This window comes from Pristiophorus japonicus, chromosome 12 (assembly GCF_044704955.1).
Source record: "Pristiophorus japonicus isolate sPriJap1 chromosome 12, sPriJap1.hap1, whole genome shotgun sequence".
Classification (NCBI taxonomy): domain Eukaryota; kingdom Metazoa; phylum Chordata; class Chondrichthyes; family Pristiophoridae; genus Pristiophorus; species Pristiophorus japonicus.
The window spans coordinates 101,576,279-101,602,089 of record NC_091988.1 but is presented as its reverse complement, the minus strand read 5'-3'; the positions used below and the strand labels follow the sequence as shown (position 1 = coordinate 101,602,089).

At 46.0% G+C, this 25,811-nt stretch overlaps 1 protein-coding gene across 8 annotated transcripts in view; it reads left to right on the top strand.

Moving 5' to 3' along the window:
- dnah1 (dynein, axonemal, heavy chain 1) overlaps positions 1-25,811 on the top strand; it is a 668,552-nt gene that overhangs the window by 214,471 nt on the left and 428,270 nt on the right. For all 8 annotated transcript variants that reach the window (XR_011596078.1, XM_070895813.1, XM_070895814.1 and 5 more), the window contains 4 exons: positions 3,268-3,409; positions 4,882-5,037; positions 14,071-14,269; positions 25,436-25,689. Coding sequence is in view for 7 of the 8 variants with exons in the window: in XM_070895813.1 (XP_070751914.1) it covers positions 3,268-3,409; positions 4,882-5,037; positions 14,071-14,269; positions 25,436-25,689 (751 nt within the window). In the remaining variant the exon portion in view is untranslated. The remainder of the gene's footprint in view (positions 1-3,267; positions 3,410-4,881; positions 5,038-14,070; positions 14,270-25,435; positions 25,690-25,811) is intronic.

The window sequence follows — 25,811 nt, the reverse complement described above, 5'->3', positions numbered from 1 at the left end:
CCATGTCCAGTTCCATTGATACCGGCACCCCATTAAATTTCACATTGATCATTATCGGTTTGCTCTTAGTTAGGAATGAGTACAGTCCATGCACTTCCTCCTCTGGTACCTCGGATTGCGTATCTGGATCCGCACTAGTCTGACCATCATCCTCCATGTGGTGTCGCAGCATGCTTGCTCATCTGCGGACACTTGCGCTGGAGATGCCCCACTCTCAGACAGCCTTTGCAACTATATTGCTTAAATCAGCACTGCTGGTGCCGGTGATTTCCCTCACAATGCCAACATGGAAAAATCGGATGCATTCCCGCTGGCGGACTTTGGACGGCCACAGGTTTCGCGTGCGCAGTCGGATAGGCCTTGCTATGTGCCGCTCTGCCGAAGGCCAAATCAATCACATTTACAGTACTTGCCGAGTTTCGATTTTTCACTGACAACTGCTTTAGACTTCTATCCGTCGTCATGCGTGACTGAGCGATCGTGATGGCCCTGTTCAAGTCCAACATCTCTACCTCCACTACTTTACACAGGATCACCTCGTGATTGATGCCAATTACAAAGTCCCGCAGCATGTCTGCTAACACAGCCCCGAACTTACACGGTCCCACTAGATGTCTTAGGTCGGCAACGAAATCCGCCACATTCTGGCCCTCTGAGCGAATGTCCGTATAAAATCTGTATCTTGAGATAATGATGCCTTCGTCTGGCTTAAGTTGGTTCTGTACCAGTGTACACAATTCTTCATACTTCTTCTCTGTTGGAGTCACAGGCAGGAGTAGATTCTTTGTCAGACCATAAATTTTTGGACCGCAAACCGTGAGGAACACTGCCCGGCGCCGATCTGCGTCGCCGACCTCCTCCATTTTGTTGGCCACGAAGAACTGGCTCAAACAGCTCACAAAATCTGTCCCATCTTCTCCTTCCACAAATTGCTCCAACAATCCAATTGTGCTCATTTTTGCATGCAAAGGTTCTTGTTGCCTCATCGCCAAATTTGTGTATGCAATAACTGTTAGACTGAGTACTGTTTAACTTCAAGAGGTAAAACCTTGGCTCTGCTATATTAAGGCCCAAAGTGACTAATCTACAAAATGGCTGGCCTTTTATACTTGGGCTGCACACACGTGCGTGCAGCCCAATGGCCTCCAACAGTGACGCCATCTAGTGGCTAGTGATCCCAAAAGTACATAAATGACATACCCAACACTGGGACCCGCAGCCTGGGACGGTGGGGTCTTCGTTGTACCTCACTACACCACACCACTGAGACCCACAACCTCGGAATGTGGGGCCCTGGGTGTGCCTCGCTGCACCACACCACTGGAACCCGCAACCTCGGAAGGTGGGGCTATAGGTGTGCCTCACTGCACCACACCACTGGGACCCGCAACCTCGGAAGGTGGGGCTATAGGTATGCCTCACTGCACCACACCACTGGGACCCACAACCTCGGAAGGTGGGGCTATAGGTGTGTCTCGCTGCACCACACCACTGGGACCCGCAACCTCGGAAGGTGGGGCTATAGGTATGCCTCACTGCACCACACCACTGGGACCCACAACCTCGGAAGTGGGGCCCTGGGTGTGCCTCGCTGCATCACACCACTGGAACCCGCAACCTCGGAAGGTGGGGCTATAGGTGTGCCTCACTGCACCCCACCACTGGGACCCGCAACCTTGGAATTTGTGAAACCATGGAATGTCCCACCAACACTCAAACCACTAGTCACGGAAGGGGCTGTCACCTCCATCAGTGGCACATCCTCCAAAGTTAGTACAACAGTGGGAGCTTCATCCAGCTCCATCCCCTCCCCTTCCCCCTCGCCTGCATGTTCTTGGTCTGGAGGGTTGGATTGGAAGATGTTTTTTTCAGGCTCATCCACATCTGAATCTTCTTTTGCATTGTCAGGGTTGGCCTCAATTTCTGCAAAAGACAACAGAACAGTCAAATGGTTAGCAACAGAGGAGGGGGCAGGGTGGGTGGCATGAGTAGGCTCACACAGCGCAGGCCAGGCAGCAGGCTGATTTGAAGGGCCACGATGAATTTGCAGGACTTACCTTCTTCCTCGAGTGTGGGCCCAGCTTGTGCAGTACTGATCGCTTTTTTCCAGGCAAGACCCATCAAAGCAGCGAGCCTCTCTTCCAAGGGTGTCAGTGGTTGCAGATTTGCCGGGACTCATCCTGTTCAAGTTCTTTCCCGTTTATTATGTGCCACGTTCCTTTGCAAAGATGAAAACCTAAGTTTTTAAAGAGAGTGTCTTTCTGCTGGGTGGGACATACACAGCTGGTCACATTTACAATTGCAATTGCAATTCTATTGAATAAATGAAAATGTTACTTACATTAACTACTTGACCAAAGTCCTGCAATTTCTTTTTACACTGGCCTCCAGATCTCGTGGTGTTCACCATTGCGCAGTAATCTTCTGCAACTTGGTTCCAGCGTTTCTTCATTTCTTTGGGTGGAACTTTTTTGTGACCTCTACTGGTGTCCAGCTTCTGCCATCTGTTCTCAATCACAGTAACCAGTGTCTCCACTTCTTCCTGTAAGAAATTCTTGGTCCTTGCACTGCGTTGCATCTTGTATTGCTGCAGCTGTGATTTTTCCAATGTTCTCACACAGCACTCAACGTTCTCACATACACAACTGGCTCTTTAAAAATGGGTGATTGCCAAATCCGAGCTGTACTGAGCATGCGCATCCACTGGAACAACGTCAAAAACCTAACTTTTTTTTCCTGCGCATGTGCAGAAGGTGCGGCTTCGTTTTTCAACGCAAACAGCAGGCTCCACCCCCCGAGGTGACTGGACACGCTGCACGGCGCCAAATTCGAATTATACATCGGGGAAACTTTGGCAAAATATTTCTGCCAGATTTCTGGCCTAGAAAAACATGCGTAACTCTGGCAATGCCACAGAAAATGGGCTTGGGGAAAATTGACTATTGGTATTGATAGCTGTATGTTTTGCTACTGTATTAGTTCAACAACAGAAGTTATTTTCAGCGATTTGGACTGTGTGTATCAGTATAAAATCAGCACTTGGGCATTAAATGGGCATCATAGTAATTTTTTTAAGCCAAACACTAAAAAAGGGAAAACCTAGTTTAAGATTTAAAAAATAACACGAAATTTTAGTTAATGATGGTTGGAATAAAATTATTTGTTGCAGTTAATATATCTCTGCCACGTTGTTTTGCATTCCGTCATATGTGTAGAGATTCCAGTCCATTTCATTCATTCTGAAGGACATGTTCTGTTTGTCTGCAGATGGGATGCGATTGCGGCACCTCACTTAATCACTACACGAATGGAGGTAATGAAAACTCAACATATGGATGAGGAAGAGCTTTTCCGTAAAATCCAGATATCAGACCAAAGCGCTTTGCAGGAGAGGCTCGAAGGACTGCAGGTACCCCTCATTGACACAGCATAAGTAAGATGGGATGAGTATGTTTTGCTGAAAGGATCTATAAAAACTGAACTTTGGAAGTCTCAGTCTAGTCTCCTACAAGTTAAGTTGCCAAAGACAAAATTGATCACTAATTTTTATTTTGTGCCTGTTTCAGGATAGGCCCAAGGGAAAATATTTCGGCAAGTGGTTGCTTCAGGGCTTCCATGCCATGTGCAATCATGTTAATGTCATGTGACCTTCTTTCATACCATTTTGTATAACACCCACACAAGCTGCCAAGTCTTTTTTCTCCTGTAATAAGTATCTGGAATTTTGAAAACTTTTTCTATTCTAAAATCAGCATGTGAAGTCCCAGCATTCTCCTCATCTAAACCTAGTCAAAGAGGTTTGCCGTCAGTTCAACAACTGCAACTTGCATTTATACAGCATTTTTAATGTCGAAAAATATCCCAAGGTGCTTCACAGAAGCGTTAACAGACAAAAACAATATCAAGCTAAAGGCGGAGGCATTTCTAAATGCTTGGTCAACGAGGTGTGTTTTAAGAAGGGTTTTAAGGAGGACAGGGAGGTAGAGCGGTGTAGTCGGGGAATTCCAGAGCTTAGGGTCTCAATTGCTAATGACATGACCACTAATGGTGGGGTGAAAGGATTCCAGCATGCACAAGAGTCCAGAGTTAGAGGAATGCAGAAGAAGATTGCAAAGTTAGGGATAGAATACAGACTATTTGCAACCTGAGCTGAGCTTCTGAGCCCACATCCTCTTCATCACAAGACTGCCTACTCCCACCTCCATACAATCATTCATCTCCACCCCTGCCTCAGCTCATCTACTGATAAAACACTCACCTATGCTTTTATTACCTCCTCCTCGACTATTCCAATGCTCTCTTGACCGGACTCCCAACTTCCACCCTCCAAAACTCTGCTGCCTGTTTCCTAACTCGTCCCATCCCGTTCAGCCATCATCTTTGTACTTGATGACTTAGATTGGCTCCCGGTCCATCAATCCTCCATTTAAAAATGTTCAACCTTGTGTTCAGATCCCCTTCATGGCCTCGCTGTTCCTTATCTCTGTAATCTCCAAAAGCCCTTCGACCCTCCAAAAACTCTGAGTTCCTTGAGTCCTCTTGTGCAGCTCCCCCGCCGCCCCTCCAGTCCCTTTACCCTACCATTTGCAGCCAAGGCTTCAGGCATCTAGGCCCTAAACTCTGGAATTCCTTGCCTAAACTTCTCCACCTCTTTCCTTAAAACCTCTTTGACGAAGCTTTTAGTCACCCAACAATTTTTTTTTTCGATTATGCTCCTGTGAAGTTCCTTGGGATTTTTCCTATGCTAAAGGCGCTATTTAAATATAAGTTGTTGATGTAGATTGGACCATAAACTGAGCACTAATGCTCAGTGCCACGGTACCACCCCAGAGACTGACCTTATTAGGTAGCTAATGGCTGCATGCAACCTTTTTATTCTAGATGGTGGTGGCTGGATTTTCTGCTTATACTGACATGACTCGTGCACATGAAGTCGCCAATGAGGTGAGACGAATCCACAAACAGTTGGTGGAGTCACAGCATCTCGCACAGCTCTATAACAGCAGAGAACGGCTCTTCGAATTGCCAGTCACTAATGTGAGTATATTTTAAAGAAACACTGGAATAGGGATAATGGGTATGAACTTGAACTGGAGGGAAGTGACTAGTGTCCCACTAGGATCTGTGCTGGGACCTCAACTATTCACTATATTTATTAATGACTTGGATAATGCAATAGAGAGCCATATATCCAAGTTTTCCGATGATGCCAAGATTGGTGGCATTGTGAATAGTACAGACAAGAGCATAAAATTATAAACAAACTGTTATGTTCATAATAAAGTAATGTAACTGAGTACTGTAGACGTAAGTAAGTGTGACCTTAGCTCCTTTATTCTAACTCCAGAGTGTTGGTACAGCATGGCAGGTCTGCTTATATACAGTGCTCCCAAGGGATGCTGGGATCCCTTGGGACTCCAACAGGTACGCCCTCTAGTGGCGGTAGAATGCTGGTTACAAGGTGTTGCATACATAACATCACTCCCTCCCAAAGTCAATAGTACACTTATTTATAGGGTGAGAAGATCTGGGGCCTTTCGCTCCCTAGTCGATTGTCTCGGTACAAATGCAGGTGTAGGTGCGTTGGTTGGTTCTTCACTGGACTGCTACGCAGCTGGCCTTGCTGGGGATGGTGAGTTCAGCTTCGTGGTCAACCATGATGTCGGTTGCCACTTGTGTGTGTGTCAGAAGTCGAAGTTGGTGGTGTCCTCTTTGGGTTACTCGTGGCTGTCTGAATCGCAGTTTGGTTTGGTCCAAATGCTTTCTGCAAGTTAGTCCATTTGCGAGTTTGACCTGAAACACCCTACTCCCTTCTTTTGCTATGACAGTGCCAGCAAGCCATTTGGGACCATAGTTGAGTACAAATACAGGGTCATTGACTTCAATATCGCATGACAAGTTTGCGCGATCATGGTGCATGCTTTGTTGATGCCGCCTGTCCTCGACATGATCATGGAGATCAGGGTGGACAAGAGAGAGCCTTGTTTTGAGCGCCCTTTTCATGAGCAGCTTGGCTGGGGGAACCCCGGTGAGCGAGTGGGGTCTGGTGCAATAGCTGAGCAGGACTGCAGGTCTGCAGGGAGCCTTCCGACATGCGTTTCAAGCTTTGCTTGAAGGTTTGGACTGCCCATTCTGCCTGATCATTGGATGCGGGCTTGAACGGGGCAGATGTGACGTGCTTGATCCCATTGCGGGTCATGAATTCCTTGAATTCAGCACTGGTGAAGCACGGCCCATTGTCGCTGACAAGGACATCAGGCAGGCCGTGCGTAGCAAACATGGCTCGTCGGCTTTCGATGGTGGCAGTGGACGTGCTTACAGACATTATTACACATTCAATCCATTTTGAATAAGCATTCACAACAACCAAAAACATTTTGCCAAGAAACGGGCCAGCAAAGTGAACGTGGATCCTAGACCACGATTTGGAGGGCCATGACCACAAACTTAGCGGTGCCTCCCAGGGTGCATTGCTCATTTGAGAGCAAATGTTGCATTGGCGCACACAAGACTCCAAATCTGAATCTATGCCGGGCCACCACACATGGGATCTGGCTATGGCTTTCATCATTACTATGCCTGGGTGGGTACTGTGTAGGTCGCGTATGAACGTTTCCCTGCCTTTCTTGGGCAAAACCACGTGATTGCCCCACAAAAGACAGTCTATGTGTATGGACATTTCGTCTTTGCGCCACTGGAACGGCTTGATCTCTTCATGCATCTCCGCTGGGACACTGGACCAGCTCCTATGGAGGACACAGATTTTTACAAGGGACAGTAAAGGATCCTGGCTGGTCCAGGTCCTGACCTGGCGGGATGTAACGGGTAACTTTTCGTTTTCAAATGCATCCATCACCAAGAGCAAGTTTGCAGGCTGTGCCATTTCCATCCCGGTGGTGGGCAATGGTAGTCGACTGAGAGCATCAGCGCAGTTCTCTGTGCCTGGTCTGTGGCGGATTACATAGTTATATGCAGACAGCGTGAGCGCCTATCTTTGGATGCGAGCAGAGGCATTGGTATTAATACCTTTGCTCTCTGAGAATAGCAATATGAGCGGCATATGGTCAGTTTCTAACTCAAACTTGAGACCAAACAGATACTGGTGCATTTTTTTCACCCCGTAAACGCATGCCAGAGTTTCTTTTTCAATCATGCTGTAGGCCCTTTCGGCCTTGGACAAACTCCTGGACGCATAGGCGACCGGTTGCAATGTTACCGATTCGTTTGCTTGTTGTAACACACACCCGACCCCGTACGAAGACGCATCGCCAACTAGCATTAAACATTTACATGGGTTATACAGAACAAGCAGTTTGTTGGAACATAACAGATTTCTGGCTTTCTGAAAAGCAGCCTCATGTGATTTCCGCCATGCCCAGTCATCTCCCTTGCGTAGCAACACATGTTGGGGTTCTAGCAAGGTGCTTAACCCGGGTAGGAAATTACCAAAATAATTGAGGAGTCCCAGGAACGACCGCAGCTGCGTCACGTTCTGCGGTCTCGGCGCGTTCTTGATGGCCTCCGTCTTGGCGTCGGTGGGTCTGATGCCGTCTGCCGTGATTCTTCTCCCTAAAACTTGACCTCTGGCGCCGAGCGTTTCAACCTGAGTCCCACGCGATCTAGCCAACTTAGAACCTCTTCCAGGTTCTTCAATTGTTCGATGGTGTCCCAACCTGTGATCAATATGTCGTCCTGGAAAACCACGGTGCACGGAACCGACTTTAGCAGGCTCTCCATGATCCTTTGAAAAATAGCTGCGGCCGATCGAATCCCAAATGGGCATCTATTGTAGATGAACAGACCTTTGTGCATGTTGATGCAGGTGAGGCCTTTCGAAGATTCCATCAGCTCCTGCGTCATGTATGCCGAGGTCAGGTCCAACTTGGTGAACGTCTTTCCTCCTGCCAGGGTTGCAAATGGGTCATCTGCCTTGGGTGGCGGGTACTGATCCTGCAGCGAAAAACGGTTAATCATTACTTTATAATCCCCACAAATTCTGACCGTGCCTTGAGGACCGGAACAATCGGACTGGCCCACTTGTTGAACTCCACCAGCAGAATGATGCCCTCTCGCTGCAGCCTGTCCAGCTCGATCTCCACTTTCCCTCGCACCATATATGGCACCGTCCGTGCCTTGTGGTGGATGGGTTGTGTACCGGGAACCAAGTGGATCTGCACCTTCGCCCCCGAGAAACTTCCGATGGCTGGTTCAAACAATGACGGAAACTTGCTCAGAACTGGGCACATGAGGCGTCGTCAATGGACGAGAGCGCTCGGATGTCGTCCCAGTTCCAGTGGATTTTCCCCAGCCAGCTTCTGCCAAACAGTGTGGGGTCATCTCCTGGTACAATCCATAGTGGTAGTTCGTGCACCGCTCCATCATAGGAGACTTTTACTGCTGCGATGCCAGTTACAGGGATCAGCTCTTTGGTGTAAGTTCTCAGCTTGGTATGAATGGGGTTAAGCTTGGGCCTGCGTGCATTGTTGCACCATAGCCTGTCGAAGGCCTTTTGCTCATGATATACTGACTCGCACCCGTGTCCAGTTCCATGGATATGGGAATTCCGTCCAGTTCGACTTTTAACTTGACCGGTGGATATTTTGTAGTGAAGGTATGTACCCCGTACACTTCTGCCTCCTCGGTTCGAGTCTCTAGTTCAGTTTGACCCACCATGGATTGACCTTCCTCTGCAACGTGGTGGTGGTTTGCAGGGTTTGCAACTCGTCTGCACATTTGCTGGAGGTGTCCCATTGTTCCACAGCCTTTGCACACATAGTGTTTGAAGCGGCATTGATGGGCTCGATGATCACCTCCGCAGCGCCAACAAGATGTTAACTGCCTCGCATTAACGTATGATGGCGGACTCTGGGTCATCTGAGGTTGTGCAGCTGCAGGCGTGTACATTCTGCCATATGCATTCCTGCCTGAAAACGACATTGCTTTGTGTACAGTACTTGCCAAAACATCTTTATGCTGCAAAATTTGTTTGGTGTTATCGCTGGTGGACATAAATGCTTGGGCTATCATTATGGTTTTGCTCAGGTTCGGTGTTTCAACAGTCAATATTTGCGAAGGATAACCTCATGGCCAATGCCAAGCACAAAGAAGTCTCTTAGCATTTGCTCCAGGAATCCATCGAATTCGCAATGTCCCTCAAGGCGCCTTAGTTCGCCGACGTAGCTTGCCACTTCCTGGCCTTCAGACCGTTGACATGTGTAAAATCGATACCTTGCCATCAGAACGTTCTCCTTCGGATTTAGGTGCTCCTGGACCAGCGTACACAGTTCTTCATAGGATTTGGTTGTTGGATTCACCGGAGCAAAAAGATTCTTCATGAGGCCATAGGTTGTTTCCCCACAGACGGTGAGGAGGATCGTCCTTCGTTTGACAGCATTCTCATCCCCTTCCAGCTCGTTGGGATGAAGTTATGGTCGAGTCATTCCACGAAGGCCTCCCAATTGTCCCCTTCTGAGAATTTCTCCAGGACACCAACAGTTCTCTGCATTTTTGTGTGATGGTTCATTATCTCATCGCCAGTTGTTATGTTCATAATAAAGTGATGTAACTGAGTACTGTAGACGTAAGTAAGTGTGACCTTAGCTCCTTTATTCTAACTCCAGAGTGTTGGTACAGCATGGCAGGCCTGCTTATATACAGTGCTCCCAAGGGATGCTGGGATCCTTTGAGACTCCAGCAGGTACGCCCTCTGATGGCGGTATGATACTGGTTACATAGGGTTGCATACATAACACAAACAATGATAGATTAAACGAGTGGGCAAACGTTTGACAGCTGGATTTCAACACAGTTAAGTGTGAGGTCAGCCATTTGGACCAAAAAAAGGATAGACCTGAGTATTTTTAAAAAGATGACCATAATATAATATGCTTTAAAATAATAATTGAGAAGGACATAAGTATGATGAAGACCAGGGTAATAGATTGGAGAAAAGCTGATTTTGAGGGGCTGAGAAAAGAACTTGGGAAAAGAAAATGTATAACAATATTGGCAAACAATGACATTGAACAGCAACGGCAAACATTTAAAACTGTGTTCAACAGAATCCAGGAAAAATATATTCTGCTAAAAAACAAGAACAAGCTAAACACTAATGAGACACCATGGATGAATAAAGACATAAGGGAATAATTGAGGGTAAGGAAAGAGGCATACATTAAGTACAGGAACAGCAGGGGAGAGCATGATAAGGGAGAATATAAAGAGATTAGGAGAGAAGTCAAAAAAGCAGTTAGGAAGGCAAAGATGAACTTTGAAATTAAATTAGCAAGGAATAAAACAAAATAGTAAAATATTTTACAGGCACATCAATAGAAAAGGAAGGTCAGGATGGGAATCGGGCCTCTAAGGGATGGACATGATAATATCACAGGCAGTGATAGATGGCAGAAATATTAAATAATTATTTTGCTTCAGTATTTAACAGGGAGATGGAACAGAAGATGACATTGGATCATGAGATGAGTAATGAAATAACTGCACTTAAACTAAAAAGAGGAAATAAATGAAATAAATTAATGAAACTCAAAGAGGAAAAAAAAACAGGTCCGGATTATATCCAATCATTTAAAATAATCTAGGGAAGAGATAGCAGAGGCATTACTACATATATTTAATAATTCATTAGAAAAAGGTGCAGTGCCAGAGGACTGGCAGATAGCTAACATAATGCCGATATTTAAGAAGAGGGATAGAACATGTTCAGGGATCTGTGGACCAGTCAGATTAACTTCGGTGGCAGGAAAAATAATGGAACCCCTACTAAAGGAGAAAATAGAAGAACATCTAGAAGCCAAAATATAATAATGAACAGTCAGCATGGATTTCAAAAGGGAAAGTCTTGCTTAACCAACTTTATTGAATTTTTTGAAGAGGTAACTGAGAGAACAGACAAGGGTAATGAAGTAGATGTAATTTATCTAGATTTTCATAAGGCCTTCGATAAGGTACCACATAATAGATTAATGAATAAGGTCAAGGAATGCAGAGTCAGGGGACAAGTAGTTAGCTGGCTTCAACTCAGTAAACAGAGAGTGAGTAAAGGGTAGCTATTCACAGTGGCAGAAGGTGGGTAGTGGTGTTCCACAAGGATCAGTGCTGGGACCACTGTTGTTCACAATTTATATTGACGATTTAGACTTTGGAATCACAAACACAATTTCTAAATTTGCGGATGACACCAAATTGGGGGGATAGTTAATACTGAGGAGGACTAAAACAAATTACAGGAAGATAATAAACTTGCAGAATGGGCATATAATTGGCAAATGAAATTCAACACAGATAAATGTGAGGTATTACATTTTGGTAGGAAGAATAAGGAGGTGATATTACTTCGAGGATGTGAGTCTGGGTGGGATAGAGAAGCAAAGGGATCTTGGAGTACAAATACACAAATCACTAAAAGTAGTGACTCAGATTAACAAGACCATAAAAAAAAAAACTAGGCACTAGGGTTTATTTGTAGAGGGATAGAATTGAAAAGTAGGAAAGTTATGTTAAACTTGTATCGAACGTTGGGTAGACCACACTTGGAATACTGCTTACAATTCTAGTCGCCATATTATATAAAATATATAGAGGCACTGGAGAGGGTGCAGAGAAGATTTACGAGGATGATACCAGAAATGTGAGGGTATACCTATCAGGAAAGGATGAACAGGCTGGGTCTCTTTTCGTTTGAAAATAGAAGGCTGAGGAGTGACTTAATTGAGGTCTTTAAAATTATGAAAGGTTTTGATCGAGTAGATACAGAGAGAATGTTTCCGCTTGTGGGGAACAACTAGAAGTCATTAATATAAGATAGTCACCAAGAAATCCAATAGGGAATTCAGAAGAAACTTATTTACCCAGAGAGTGGTGAGAATGCGGAACTTGCTACCACAGGAAGTAGTTCAGACAAATAGTATAGATGCATTTAAGGGGAGGCTAGATAAGTGGCGGTGCCGACCTGCGAGAGACCATCAGCGGCAGGTCGGGGCCATAAAAGGAGCGGCGAGCGGCCCCTGGAGCAGCATGGCAGCCTGCCACTGCATGATACAGCGCGGGCTGATGCAGGGGGGCGACGGCAGCAAAGAGGGACGTCATCAAGGTCCAGGTCGGTGATTGGAGCATGGGCAGATACAGCAGGAGCAGCGAGGTCGGGGCGAAGGAGCAGCGAAAGATTGTAGAGGGCCGTGATTGGGGCCCAGGAGAGGCATGCGTTCGGGGCCTAGAAGAGGCGTGGGCCCAGGGCCAGCACGGGCCTGCCCATACTGCGATGTGTGTGCACACTAGGCCCGTGCAGCAGAGCAGGTCTCCAGGCGTCTTGGTTAACCCTTGCCACTGGACCAAGACCTAGCTCTGTCAAGCCCGTGTGGTGCAACGCCACCCCACGTTAAAAAAATCCACGCACAGGCATTTTCCACCCTTCAGGATGTAGTTTGGGACCTGGAATATTAGGTCCTTCATTGAAACACCTGTGAACTCATCCTTTTTTGGTGTGGAAGAAAATCATCCTCGTTTCGAGGAACTGCCTATGATGATAAGATAAGCATATGAGGGAGAAGGGAATAGAAAGTTATGCTGATAGAGTTAGATGAGAAAAGATGGGAAGAGGCTCGAGTGGAGCATAAACACTGGCATTGTCTGGGCCAAATGGCCTGTTTATGTGCCGTATATCCTTGCTCTATTGCCATCGGGTGTGACTCCCTCCTAGTATCAGGGTCCACTCTCCTTCCTCCCCCGGACCAGCTTCTTAAGACCCCAGCACCTTACTCCCTCCATGTCCTAGTTTCCCTCATACCTGTGAAATTTGCAGCAGTTCTTAGATATGCCAATAATGACCAGGAGTTTGGCTCCAGATCCAATGATATCATCAGAAAGGCCATCCATTCCAGGGTGTAGGTATATCCCAGATCAGGCCTTGAAGCCTCCCCACCCCCCCACTCCTTTCCAATGCACACCCCAGCACCAGTCTCCAGTTCCTCCAAGTCCAGACCCTACACCGTAGCTTCTCTCTCCCGTTTCTGTTGTTTCACTCTTTGGCCCAGGCCTGTCACCGCCCATAGTCAGGACCCACCTCTGGCCTTTGCCATATGCCCTGGCCCTTAAAAAAGGTAAAAGATATAAATTCAGTAAAGGAACATGTGTGTGTGGCATACCGTGTCTGTGAGGGACGTACTGAAAAGAGGGGGAACAGAGGAAAGGACAAACCAATGGAAAAAGGGAGAGAGAAAATGAAAAAAGAGTTGGAGACAAACAGATACAAAAAGAAAATTGAGAGAAAATATAGGGGAAGTTGAAAGAGAGCGATAGAGGAAAAGAAGAATTAAACAATGAGAGCGAAGCAGTGACACAGTTACAGGAAGAGAGACAACATTTTATTTTTATTTTTGACAATGCCACAGAAGTTCAAGCACTATTTACTGAATTATGTGCAACTTGGAATTCTAGACTCAGAATAGGTTGAGAATGCTACAAGCTCACCTTGCAGCATATTTACAGCCAACAGTAGACAAGGTATTTTATTCAATCAGTCTGAACTGAGTTTAACTCAGGTTCCAGAGGTGAAAGAACAGTGTGATAACTGACTGTAACACCCAATTTATTTTTTACATTTATATTGAAATATTGAAATTTTACTCCAGGCTTTTTGTTATGCTCTCTTAATGAGTACTTGTCTGATAACTTTCACTTCTGCGGTTCTCAGCCTGTGATTTCCGCCTCCTAAAATGAACGGGCACAGCTGTGGGGCACAGAAGAGGAAATCCAAGATGCTTTTTTTAGCTTGGAAAGTTGGTTGAGCACATCATGGATTTCTCTGTAACTGTGGCACCAGTGCGCCTTTGTACTCCAATACATTAGCCCAAGGCCAAAGATTTAGATTATGCACAGCGGGGTTATCTCTATAAGTATCTTGAAACTTCCTTCTCTAAAGGAAGTTAAACTTCTTTGAGGTGTTCTAATTTATTGCTTGGATCAATAGTTTGGCTATTATGGTGGTAGTATGTAACAGAAGAAAGAATGTGCTCTCAGTGCCATGTATTGACCTCTGTTGTTTTCTATGAATAGTATGACATGCTTTACAAGATGGTCAAGGCATTCCATCCCTATCGGGATCTATGGACAACTACATCAGACTGGTTACGCTGGCATGACAGCTGGATGAACGATCCACTGAATAGCATTGACGCAGAACAAATAGAGAGGAATGTAATTGAGTCCTACAAGACTTTGCATAAGTGTACCAAATTCTTCAAGGATATTCCAGGTAAATAGTTGTTTCAATTTCTGTTGTAGAATAGATTACTCCTGATAATTCAAAGTCATTTTTACTGAAAAACATTGATTATCCAATCATTTAAGTTCAGCATTGTAAATAAGAAATCAAAGTGGAATTTAGTGCTTAAGAAAATTGAATTATTGTACAATTTTAATTAAGCAACTTTGAATTAAGTTAAGTAGACTGTAATGGATAGCAAAGGGTGATTGCAAGTTTATTATTTAATCAGGGGATTGAGATCACAGCATAAACCACAAAGCTCAAATAGCTTTGGAATGTGATCTAAATCACTTGGTTAGATTGCAGCCTTTTTAATTACTCCGATTTCCTTGAATGATTTAACACAGAAGGCCATTCGGACCATCGTGCCTGTGAAAGGACTATCCAATTAGTCCCACATCCCTACTCTTTCCCTATAGCCTTGCAAATTTTCACCCTTCAAGTATTTATCCAATTCCCTTTTGAAAGTTATTATTGAATCTGCTTCCACCACTCTTTCAGGCAGTGCATTCCACATCATAACAATTCACTACGTAAACTTTATGGGGGATCAATTCGATACCACAAAAACCGGCACGTGGATCATGATGCACGATTAACCCATGCACATTCAGTGTGATGCAGGCAGTACCCCAACTTCATGCTCATTTCCATGATTGTAGTGTGCAGCCAGCACTAACAATGCTGTTCATTGGCTGGATGCATCAGCAGGTGGTCCAAAATTGTGAGAGATTAGCATCACTTTAAACTAGCCTATACTACTTAAAGGTTGCCTGCACCTCTCAAAGGAGAGGCTAACTGGCTGGAGCAGATGGTGGAAGTCGTTCTACAACTGATTCTGACCTGGGAAACACTCAATAATGGCACAACATGGGAGAGAGTGGGCTCCAAGGATTTTCAACACTGCACTAGAAGCCTTGGTGGAGGAGGTGGAAAGGAGGAGAGGTGTGCTGTATTCACAGGGGGCCAGGAGACCACCAGACAAACGCTCAGAATGCAGTGGGAGCAGATAGCCAGGAGTCAAGTCCTGAGGATTTAGATGCAGTGCCGCAAAAATTCAACGACCTCACATGAGTAGTCAAGGTCAGTAAATGCATCTTCAAATGCCATATCCCACCCATTGCACCACTAGATTCAGCAATTGCGCAATGCACCACACGCCCATCACTCAACGACCAACAATCAGGACTGATACCAAATATTCATATGCTTCACCTCACTCTCACACACTTAGCATTGCTGAAAGCCACATACCCACACCTCACAGCTTGCACACACTGCTAGCTATTCAACCATGATAGGCACATCACCCAAGCAGATTGCATGACACTCACTGACACACTTCCCTCTCTCTTGCAGGACAAGGTGGTGCACAACCGGTGGCAACAGGAATTAACCAAAGGGGGACAGGTCCGCCCGAATGTCCTTACCCCCATGGAGGAGACGGTGCTCGCCATCATTGGAATGGCCATTGCTATGGCCATGGTCAGCAGTGGGGCTGAAACCATAGAAGATGACGGTATCCTCATACCTAATCATTCTTCTCACATCCCACTTCCTCTTCATCTCACATCTCTTCTGAATTACAAGCTGCAGATGGTGTAAGCATTCAGCTCTTGCTTTCCCCCTTCCCCTCACCACAATCTTACCCTTGTACCTTTCTCCTTTCAGCTACAACTGCGGCAGGGTGGAAAAGCAACAGGTAAAAGAGCAACAAGACACTGATGATGAAGAAGCACCATCACTCCATTTCCCACTTGCATCCACCAGCTCAGATACTGACACTATGCATAATTTAGAGGATAGCATAGAGGCGGGTTCAGCACATGGTGGGACACTGAGCAAGAGTGGCCTATAGCTAGGGCAGGGAGCAAGAATAACGCAGGTGCCAGCTCACCGAAGTGTGTCAGTGAATGTCATGCAATCTGCTTGGGTGATGTGCCTGTCATGGTTGAATAGCTAGCAGTGTGTGCAAGCTGTGAGGTGTGGGTATGTGGCTTTCAGCAATGCTAAGTGTGTGAGAGTGAGGTGAAGCATATGAATATTTGGTATCAGTCCTGATTGTTGGTCGTTGAGTTCAGCAGCAGAGGACTCAAATGAGCACTTCATTGGGGTAGGCTACAGAAGAAGACTGATGGGTATGCATAATGAGAGGCTTGGTGCATTCGTACGTCTGCCAGAAAGCCTGTGTGCAATGTCAAGGTGCATGGAGGAGTCCGGCACCAACTTGGCACAGAGCTTGGAGCCCATCCTTTCTAGCATGGAAGTGGTGGCTAGCCCCATTAGCATACTTGTGGACCCAAGCATGATGTGGCATCTGCTGGCCAATGTCTCAGCTTTCATTGCATCATAAGCAGCAGCCACCCAATGTCTGAGTGATGCAATGGAAGTTCAGACTGCTATCATGCAAGGTCAGATAGACAGCTGCCATAATAGCTCTGGGTTCCAGTGTTCAAAAGGGCTTGCAAGGTGTCACAGCAATCCAGCAGTCTGTTCTCCAACAGATCACTAAGATTGCTGAGGTGGTTGCCCCGGGGGAGTGGCAGTGGCTCTTTTGTACTCTCTCAGGATGAGAGCATTCTTCCTACCACTCCGCTAGTGCCCTGTCAACTAGCCAGCCCAGACTGCTGCCGCCCATGCCAAGATGATGCAGTCTGCAGCTGGGCCTTCTAAGTCCAGAACTGCTCGAGTTCATCCTCCAAGGCCATCTGAAATCTCCTCCACTGAAAGTCAGCAGCCTTCCACCAGCCACTGGGGTAGCACTGCATAGGAGCACTAGACAGGCAAAGCACATGGAAGACATTTGGTTTGCAATGTTTATTTTATGTTGGCTTTTATTTTTGCACTGTGGCCAAACTCTAATGGTCAGTGACAGAGAGAAGGTGAAGCATGGTGAATGGGGAATTGGTGAATTTACTGGTATCGCACTCGGATGAGTTCTTCACGGACAGCCCGGGCAAGAAAGGGGCTGCTTCGATTACTTCCTCACCTCTACCTCTACCTCCTCCTGCTTCCTAGCTGGTTGCTATTTAGCTAGTGGAAAGGGCTGTGCCCTCATATTGGCAAGGCTGTTCCGCATGCAGCAGACAATCACGAATTTTGACACCCACTCTGATGAGTACTGCAAAACTTCTCTAGAGCGGTTCCAGCAGTGGAAGTGTTGTTTCAGCATGTCAATGGTCTGCTCTATCAAAATTTATGTGGCAGCATGGCTTTCATTGGATGCATGCTGTCCATGTGCGTATAGGTTGCATACTAGAGTCATTAACCGTGTCGTTAGTGGATAGCCCTTGTCGCCCAGTAGCCACCGTTTGGTTTGTCGTGGTGGCTCAAATGCAGCTGCCACAGAATGAAGGCAACATGACTGCTTCCAGGAAAGCGGGCATTGACCTACATGATTCACTTCCTATGGTCGCACACCAGCTGGACGTTGAGGGAGTGGAATCCCTTTCAGTTGCGGTACATCAGAGTCGACATGCGGTGCCCGCACAGCGAAGTGTGTGCAGTCAATGGCAGCCTGCAACATGGGGAAACCTGCAATCCTAGCAAAGCCGCATGCCTGCCGATCTCTGGCAAGAGAGAATGAAAGGTAGTTAGCTATCTGTGAATATAGAGGCTCAGTGATCTCCCATATACAACAGTGGACAGCAAACTGTGGGATTTTTCTAATATTTCCTGCTCAAGCCTGGAAGGATCCCAACACATCCAAGTTCATCGCCACCATCACCTTCACAGCCATTGGCAATCCAGTCCTCGTCCTGCTCTGAAGTTGCAGTTGTGGCTGCAACAGCTAACAAATTTCAGTGAGGACGTGCTTAATGAAGCGCAGATGTCTCACACATTGCTCCTCACGGAGGTTCAGGTAGCAGAATTGCTCACTGAACACCCCGGGTGGATATGGCCTTTTCCCCTGCCTCCTCCTCCTTCATCCCCTTGCTCCTATGCCCCCCGCTCTTCAAGCAGCCTGTCCTGCTCTCCAAGTCAGGCTGTACTCCAAGGGGAACTCCTCCTAGTGCACCCATGTCTGGCTCCAAGTGGTTTTTACAGAAGCCTTCAAGTCAGGAAAAAGTACTTAAAAAGTCAAGCCTGAAGGCTCTGTGCCTCAATGCGAGGAGTATTCGTAATAAGGTGGACGAATTAACTGCACAGGCAGCAATTAATGAATATGATATAATTGGCATCACGGAGACATGGCTCCAGGGTGACCAAGGCTGGGAACTCAACATCCAGGGGTGTTCAACATTCAGGAAGAATAGACAGAAAGGAAAAGGAGGTGGGGTACCGTTGCTGGTTAAAGAGGAAATTAACGCAATAGCAAGGAAGGACATTAGCTTGGATGATGTGTAATCTGTATGGGTGGAACTGAGAAATACCAAAGGGCAGAAAACACTAGTGGAGGTTGGGGACAGCATCAAACAAGAAATTAGAGACGCGTGCAATAAAGGTCCAGCAGTTTTCATGGGTGACTTTAATCGACATATAGATTGGGCTTACCAAACTGGCAGCAATACGGTGGAGGAGGATTTCCTGGAGTGTATTAGAGATGGTTTTCTCGACCAATATGTCGAGGAACCAACTAGAAGGCTGGCCATCCTAGACTGGGTGATATGTAATGAGAAAGGACTAATTAGCAATCTTGTTGTGCGAGGCCCCTTGGGGAAGAGTGACCATAATATGGTAGAATTCTTTATTAAGATGGAGAGTGACACAGTTAATTCAAAGACTAGGATCCTGAACTTAAGGAAAGGTAACTTCGATGGTATGAGAAGTGAATTGGCTAGAATAGACTGGCAAATGATACTTAAAGGGTTGATGGTGGATAGGCAATGGCAAACATTTAAAGATCCCATGGATGAACTTCAACAATTGTACATCCCTGTCTGGTGTAAAAATAAAACGGGGAAGGTGGCTCAACCGTGGCTAACAAGGGAAATTAAGGATAGTGTTAAATCCAAGGAAGAGGCATATAAATTGGCCAGAAAAAGCAGCAAATCTGAGGGAGAAATTTATAATTCAGCAGAGGAGGACAAAGCGTTTTATTAAGAGGGGGAAAATAGAGTATGAGAAGAAGCTTGCCGGGAACATAAAAACTGACTGCAAAAGCTTCTATAGATATGTGAAGAGAAAAAGATTAGTGAAGACAAACGTAGGTCCCTTGCAGTCAGATTCAGGTGAATTTATAATGGGGAACAAAGAAATGGCAGACCAGTTGAACAAATACTTTGGTTCTGTCTTCACGAAGAAAGACACAAATAACCTTCCGGAAGTACTAGGGGACCGAGGGTTTAGTGAGAAGGAGGAACTGAAGGATATCCTTATTAGGCGGGAAATTGATGGGATTGAAGGCCGATAAATCCCCGGGGCCTGATAGTCTGCATCCCAGAGTACTTAAGGAAGTGGCCCTAGAAATAGTGGATGCATTGGTGATCATTTTCCAACAGTCTATCGACTCTGGATCAGTTCCTATGGACTGGAGGGTAGCTAATGTAACACCATTTTTTAAGAAAGGAGGGAGCAAGAAAACGGGTAATTATAGACCGGTTAGCCTGACATCAGTAGTGGGGAAAATGTTGGAATCAATTATTAAAGATGAAATAACAGCGCATTTGGAAAGCAGTAACAGGATCGGTCCAAGTCAACATGGATTTATGAAAGAGAAATCTTTCAAAAAAAAAAAATCTTCTGGAATTTTTTGAGGATGTAACTAGTAGAGGAACAAGGGAGAACCAGTGGATGTGGTGTATTTGGACTTTCAGAAGGCTTTTGACTAGGTCCCACACAAGAGATTGATGTGCAAAATTAAAGCACATGGTATCGGGGGTAATGTACTGACGTGGATAGAGAACTGGTTGGCAGACAGGAAGCAGAGAGTCGGGATAAACGGGTCCTTTTCAGAATAGCAGGCAGTGACTAGTGGGGTGCCGCAGGGCTCAGTGCTGGGACCCCAGCTATTTACAATATACATTAATGATTTAGATGAAGGAATTGAGTGTAATATCTCCAAGTTTGCAGATGACACTAAACTGGGTGGCAGTGTGAGCTGTGAGGAGGATGCTAAGAGACTGCAGGGTGACTTGGACAGGTTAGGTGAGTGGGCAAATGCATGGCAGATGCAGTATAATGTGAATAAATGTGAGGTTATCCACTTTGGGGCAAAAACAGGAAGGAAGAATATTATCTGAATGGTGACAGATTAGGAAAAGGGGAGGTGCTACGAGACCAGGGTGTCATGATACATCAGTCATTGAAAGTTGGCATGCAGATACAGCAGGTGGTGAAGAAGACAAATGGTATGTTGGCCTTCTTAGCTTGGGAGTTTTGAGTACAGGAGCAGGGAGGTCTTACTGCAGTTGTACAGGGCCTTGGTGAGGTCTCACCTGGAATATTGTATTCAGTTTTGGTCTCCTAATCTGAGGAAGGACGTTCTTGGTATTGAGGGAGTGAAGCGAAGGTTCACCAGACTGATTCCTGGGATGGCTGGACTGACATATGAGGAGAGACTGGATCGACTGGGCCTTTATTCACTGGAGTTTAAAAGGATGAGAGGGGATCTCATAGAAACATAAAATTCTGACGGGACTGGACAGTTTAGATGCAGGAAGAATGTTCCTGATGTTGGGGAAGTCCAGAACCAGGAGACACAGTCTAAGGATAAGAGGTAAGCCATTTAGGACTGAGATGAGGAGCAACTTCTTCACTCAGAGAGTTGTTAACCTGTGGAATTCCCTACCGCAGGGAGTTGTTGATGGCAGTTCATTGGATATATTCAAGAGGAAGTTAGATATGGCCCTTACAGCTAAAGGGGTATGGAGAGAAAGCAGGAAAGGAGTACTGAGGTGAAAGATCAGCCATGATCTTATTGAATGGTGGAGCAGGCTCGAAGGGCCGAATGGCCTACTCCTGCACCTATTTTCTATGTTTCTGTGTTTCTATGTTTCAGTACCTGCCACACCACTTTAACAACTTTAAACAACCTTAGAAAGCACCAAACATCAAACACGTAAAATTGTAGCAACAGCCAATAGAAATCAATCAGCAACTAACTTTGTAAGTAGGTGATGATCCCTTTAAATAGCACTGGTGGGGGGTGGGGTCCGTCCTGCTGCTGAGCGTGTGTTCAGCTGTGCGAGGTAAAGAGAGGACGTTAGCTGGAGTGTTGAACTCCAAAATGGCAGCGCTGACGTCAAATCAGCATCGCATGATGATTGACGTCATGATCTGCCTACCTTGCATATTTCTGGCGGCACTCACTGCGTGCGCGCTGACACCCTCACCCATATGACTCGCTCCAGAAGTGTGCACTATGCCGCTGATGCCATTCTGGACCTCTAAGGGCACTCATAGTGCCCAAAAAACAGGTGCTACGGATCCAATTTTTGAGCCCTTTTATTCCAGTTGATGCCTAACCAATGCAACTTCCTTATTTTTGTCCTCTATGCCTCTATTTATAAAGCCAAAGATCATGTATGCCTTTATAGCAGTCTTCTCAATTTGTCCTGCTACCTTTGAAAACTTGTGTATGTACACCCGCAGGCCTCTCTGTTCCTGCACCCCTTTTAAAAATGTATCATGTCGTTTTTATTACCTCTCCTCATTCTTCCTACCAAAATGAATCACTTCACACTTTGCATTAAATTTCAGCTGCCAGGTGTCTGCCCATTTCACCATTATGTTTGTGTCTTGTGAAGTTTGTTACTATCCTCCTCACTATTTACTACATTTCTGAGTTTCATGTCGCCTCCAAGCTTTGGAATTATGCCCAGTGTACCCAAGTCCAGGTCATTAATATTTATCAAAAAGATCAATGGTCCCAACACTGACCCCTGGGATAAAAACAGAAAATGCTGGAAATCTCAGCGTGTCAGGCAGCATCTGTGGATAGAAAACAGAGTTAATGTTTTGCGAAACACATTCTTAAGAAGCACTGAATGGGGGAGGGGAAGAAAGAACAAAAGGGAATGTCTGTGATAGGCTGGAAGACAGGAGAGATTAGAGAGGCAAAAGGGGCCAAATTGAAATGGTAATGCCAGGAGTTAGAAAAACATTAGTCAAGATAGGGTGTGAATGGCGGGATAATGACCATCTGCCATTAGAGGCAAGGAGAAAAAAAGAAACACGCTCGGGAAGGGGGAAAAGGGAGCCAAAGATTCGCAGCGATTACGCTCTGAAATTTTCAAACTCGATGTTGAGTCCAGAAGGCTGTAAAATGCCTAAACGAAAGATGAGATGCTGTTCCTCGAGCTTGCGTTGAGCTTCATTGGAACAGAGGAGGAGACCGAGGACAGAGAGGTCAGAGTGGGAATGGAGTGGAGAATTAAAGTGACAGGCGACAGGAAACTCAGGGTCACACTTGCGGACTGAACGGAGGTGCTCCGCAAAGCGGACACCCAATCTACGTTTGGTCTCCCCAATGTAGAGGAGACCACATCGTGAGCAGCGAATACAGTACACGTGCAGCATCGAGAATCCGGAGTTCTGGAATCCGGAATGTTTCGAAATCTGAACCCGACAACCCTGCCAACCTCGGGGCTCCTCCGCTGCCTGACCTCGGGCCTCGCCTCACTACCGCTCATCTCGCCCCACCACCGCTACCCTTACCTCGGGGCCTCCTCGCCGGCCTGCCCGAACACCTCCTCAGTGGGGCCCGCCTGACAACCTCCTCGGTGGGGCCCCACCCAACAACCTCCTCGGCAGGGCTGGCCCAGCAACGCCCTCCTCAGTGGGGCCCCACCCAACAACCTCCTCGGCAGGGCTGGCCCAGCAACGCCCTCCTCAGCGGGGCACGCCCGACAAACATCCTCGACGGGGCTGGCCCGGCAATGACCACCTCGGCGGAGCCCCACCTGACGACCTCCTCGACGGGCCCCGGACAGCCTGAACAGCTCCTCGGCAGGTGCCACCCCCCCGCTTTCTGATGTCTGAAATCCGGAAATAACCGAACCTGGGCTCGGGTGTTTCCAGATTCGTGAAGTCAGAAAGATGATCGAAAGCCCAGAATCTGGAATGGCTTCGGTCACGAGAGTCCTGGATATTAGGCGCTGCACCTGTATACTAAATTGAATTCAGTACAAGTAAATCACTGTTTCATCTGGAAGGAGTATTTAGGACCCTGGATAGTGGGAAGGGAGGAGGTAAAAGGGCAGGTGTTGCATCTCCTACGTTTGCATGGAAAGATGCCGTGGGAAGGGGAGGGGGTGCTCGGGATTGACTGCGGAATAGACAGGGTGTCGCGGAGGGAGCAGTCCCTTTAAAATGCTGAGAGGGGAGGGGAGGGGTGGGATTACACTGGAGGTGTCTGAAATGGCGGAGGATGATCTTTGAACGTAGAAGCTTGTGGGGTGAAACTGACCCTTCTCTCTGATTTCTGTCCCCTTAGCCATTTCCGTAACCATGCAGCCATTGCCCCTTAACTCCATGGGCTTTAATTTTGCTAACAAGTCTATTATGTAGTACTTTATCATACACCTTTTGAAAGTCCATATACACAACATCAACCACATTACCCTCATAAACCTTCTCCATTGTTTCATCAAAGAACTCAGTCAAGTTAGTCAAATACAATTTGCCTTTAACAAATCCATGCTGGCTTACATTTATTAACCCATATGTTTCCAAACGCCAATTAATATTGTACCAGATCACTGTCTCTAAAAGTTTCCCACCACCAACGTTAGGCTGACTGCCCTGTAGTTTTGCTGGATTTATTCCCCCCCACCCCTCATTTTTAAACGGGGGGTAACACTTGCAGTCTTCCACTCCACTGGCACTACTCCCGTTTCTAAGGAGAATTGTGGCCAGAGGCTCTGCAATTTCCACCCTTACTTCCCTCAACATCCAGACCAGGTGATTTATGAGGGTCGTACCAGAGCTGAGAGAATAGGTTGGGGCTTTTTTCTTTAGAAAAAAGAAGACTTAGAGATGACCTGATAGAGGTTTTTAAAATAATGAATAATAAAATAAATATGGATCGAATGTTTCCAGTTATGGGAGAATCCAAAACTGGAGGCCATAAATGCAAGTAAGTTACTAATAAATCCAGTCGGGAAATAAGGAGAAATGTCTATACTCAGAGAATGGTTAGAATGTGGAACTCGCTACCAACAATAACAACTTGCATTTATATAGCACCTTTAATGTAGAAAAACACCTCAAGGCACAAGAGCGTTATCAATAAAAATGTTGACACCGAGCCACAGAAGGAGATATCAGAACAGATGACCAAAAACTTGGTCAAAGATCTAGAATTTAAGGAGCATCTTAAAGGAGGAGAAAGTGGTAGAGAGGACTTGGTGCGAGTTAAAATATGGACATCAGAATTTTGGATGAGCACAAGTTTATGTAGGGTGGAAGATAGGAGGTCATTCAGGGGAATATTGGAATAGTCAAGTCCGCGCAGCAGAGCAGGTCTCCAGTCATCCTAGTTATCCCTTGCCACTGGATAAAAGCATAGCTCTGTCAAACCCGTGTGGTGGCTGATGTGCAAAGGTCACCACACGGTAAAAAAATCCACGCACAGGCATCTTCCACCCCTTTGACTGGAGTTCAGGACTGGAATATCGGGGCCTTCATTGAAACACCTGTGAACTCACTGAACTCCGCCATCTTCGTTCGAGGGACCGCCTATGATGATGATGATGATGAGTCAAGTCTATTCAGGAAGTGGTTGAGGATGTGTTTGAGGCAATAGCTTAGATACTTTCAACATGAGTACATGAGGAAAAAGGGAATATAGAAAGATATGCTAAAAGGTCGAGACGAGGTAGATGGAATGGGAGAGGGGACTCTTGTGGAGTATAAACACCAGCACAGACAAGTTGGGCTGAAAGACTTGTTTCTGTGCTGTATATTCTATGTAATTCCATATAATGTACATCAGAATTACCGAGTGTGCACCAGAATTCCTGAAATACATTAACAAATGAGAATATTGGGCATTGTGAGGAATTATTTTGATGAGATGGTAAGACATCAAGGAGGTTAAATGGGATCTCATTTAGCGTGCTTATCAGGAGAAATAGAATAACTTTCACTCAGTGGCAATGTAAACCATGGTAGTTTATGAATTTTCTGACTTTCGCATTCTGGGCTCTCCCCTAAGATTCAGAAATCTGCCAATGTAACCCTTTCAGACTAACATTCATCTACTGTTTACAGGTCTTGCAGAAGTTGCAATAAAAATCCGATCGACGGTTGAGGATTTTAAGCCATATATCCCACTGATTCAAGCACTGCGGAATCCTGGCATGCGAAACAGACACTGGGATGTGCTATCAGAGGAGATCCAAATTAATGTCAAGCCTAAGGCAAACCTGACGTTTGCACGGTGTTTGGACATGAATCTTCAAGACCACATAGAGGCCATTGCCAAGGTAGCAGAAGTAGCTGGAAAGGAGTATGCCATAGAACAGGTGGGTATTTCAGAACTTTCAGAAAGCCTTTGATAAGGGAACTCACACTAGGTTACTTCACAAAATAGAATCTTGTGGTATCAGTAGGAATTTAATGTACTGAATTAGGAATTGGCTCCAAT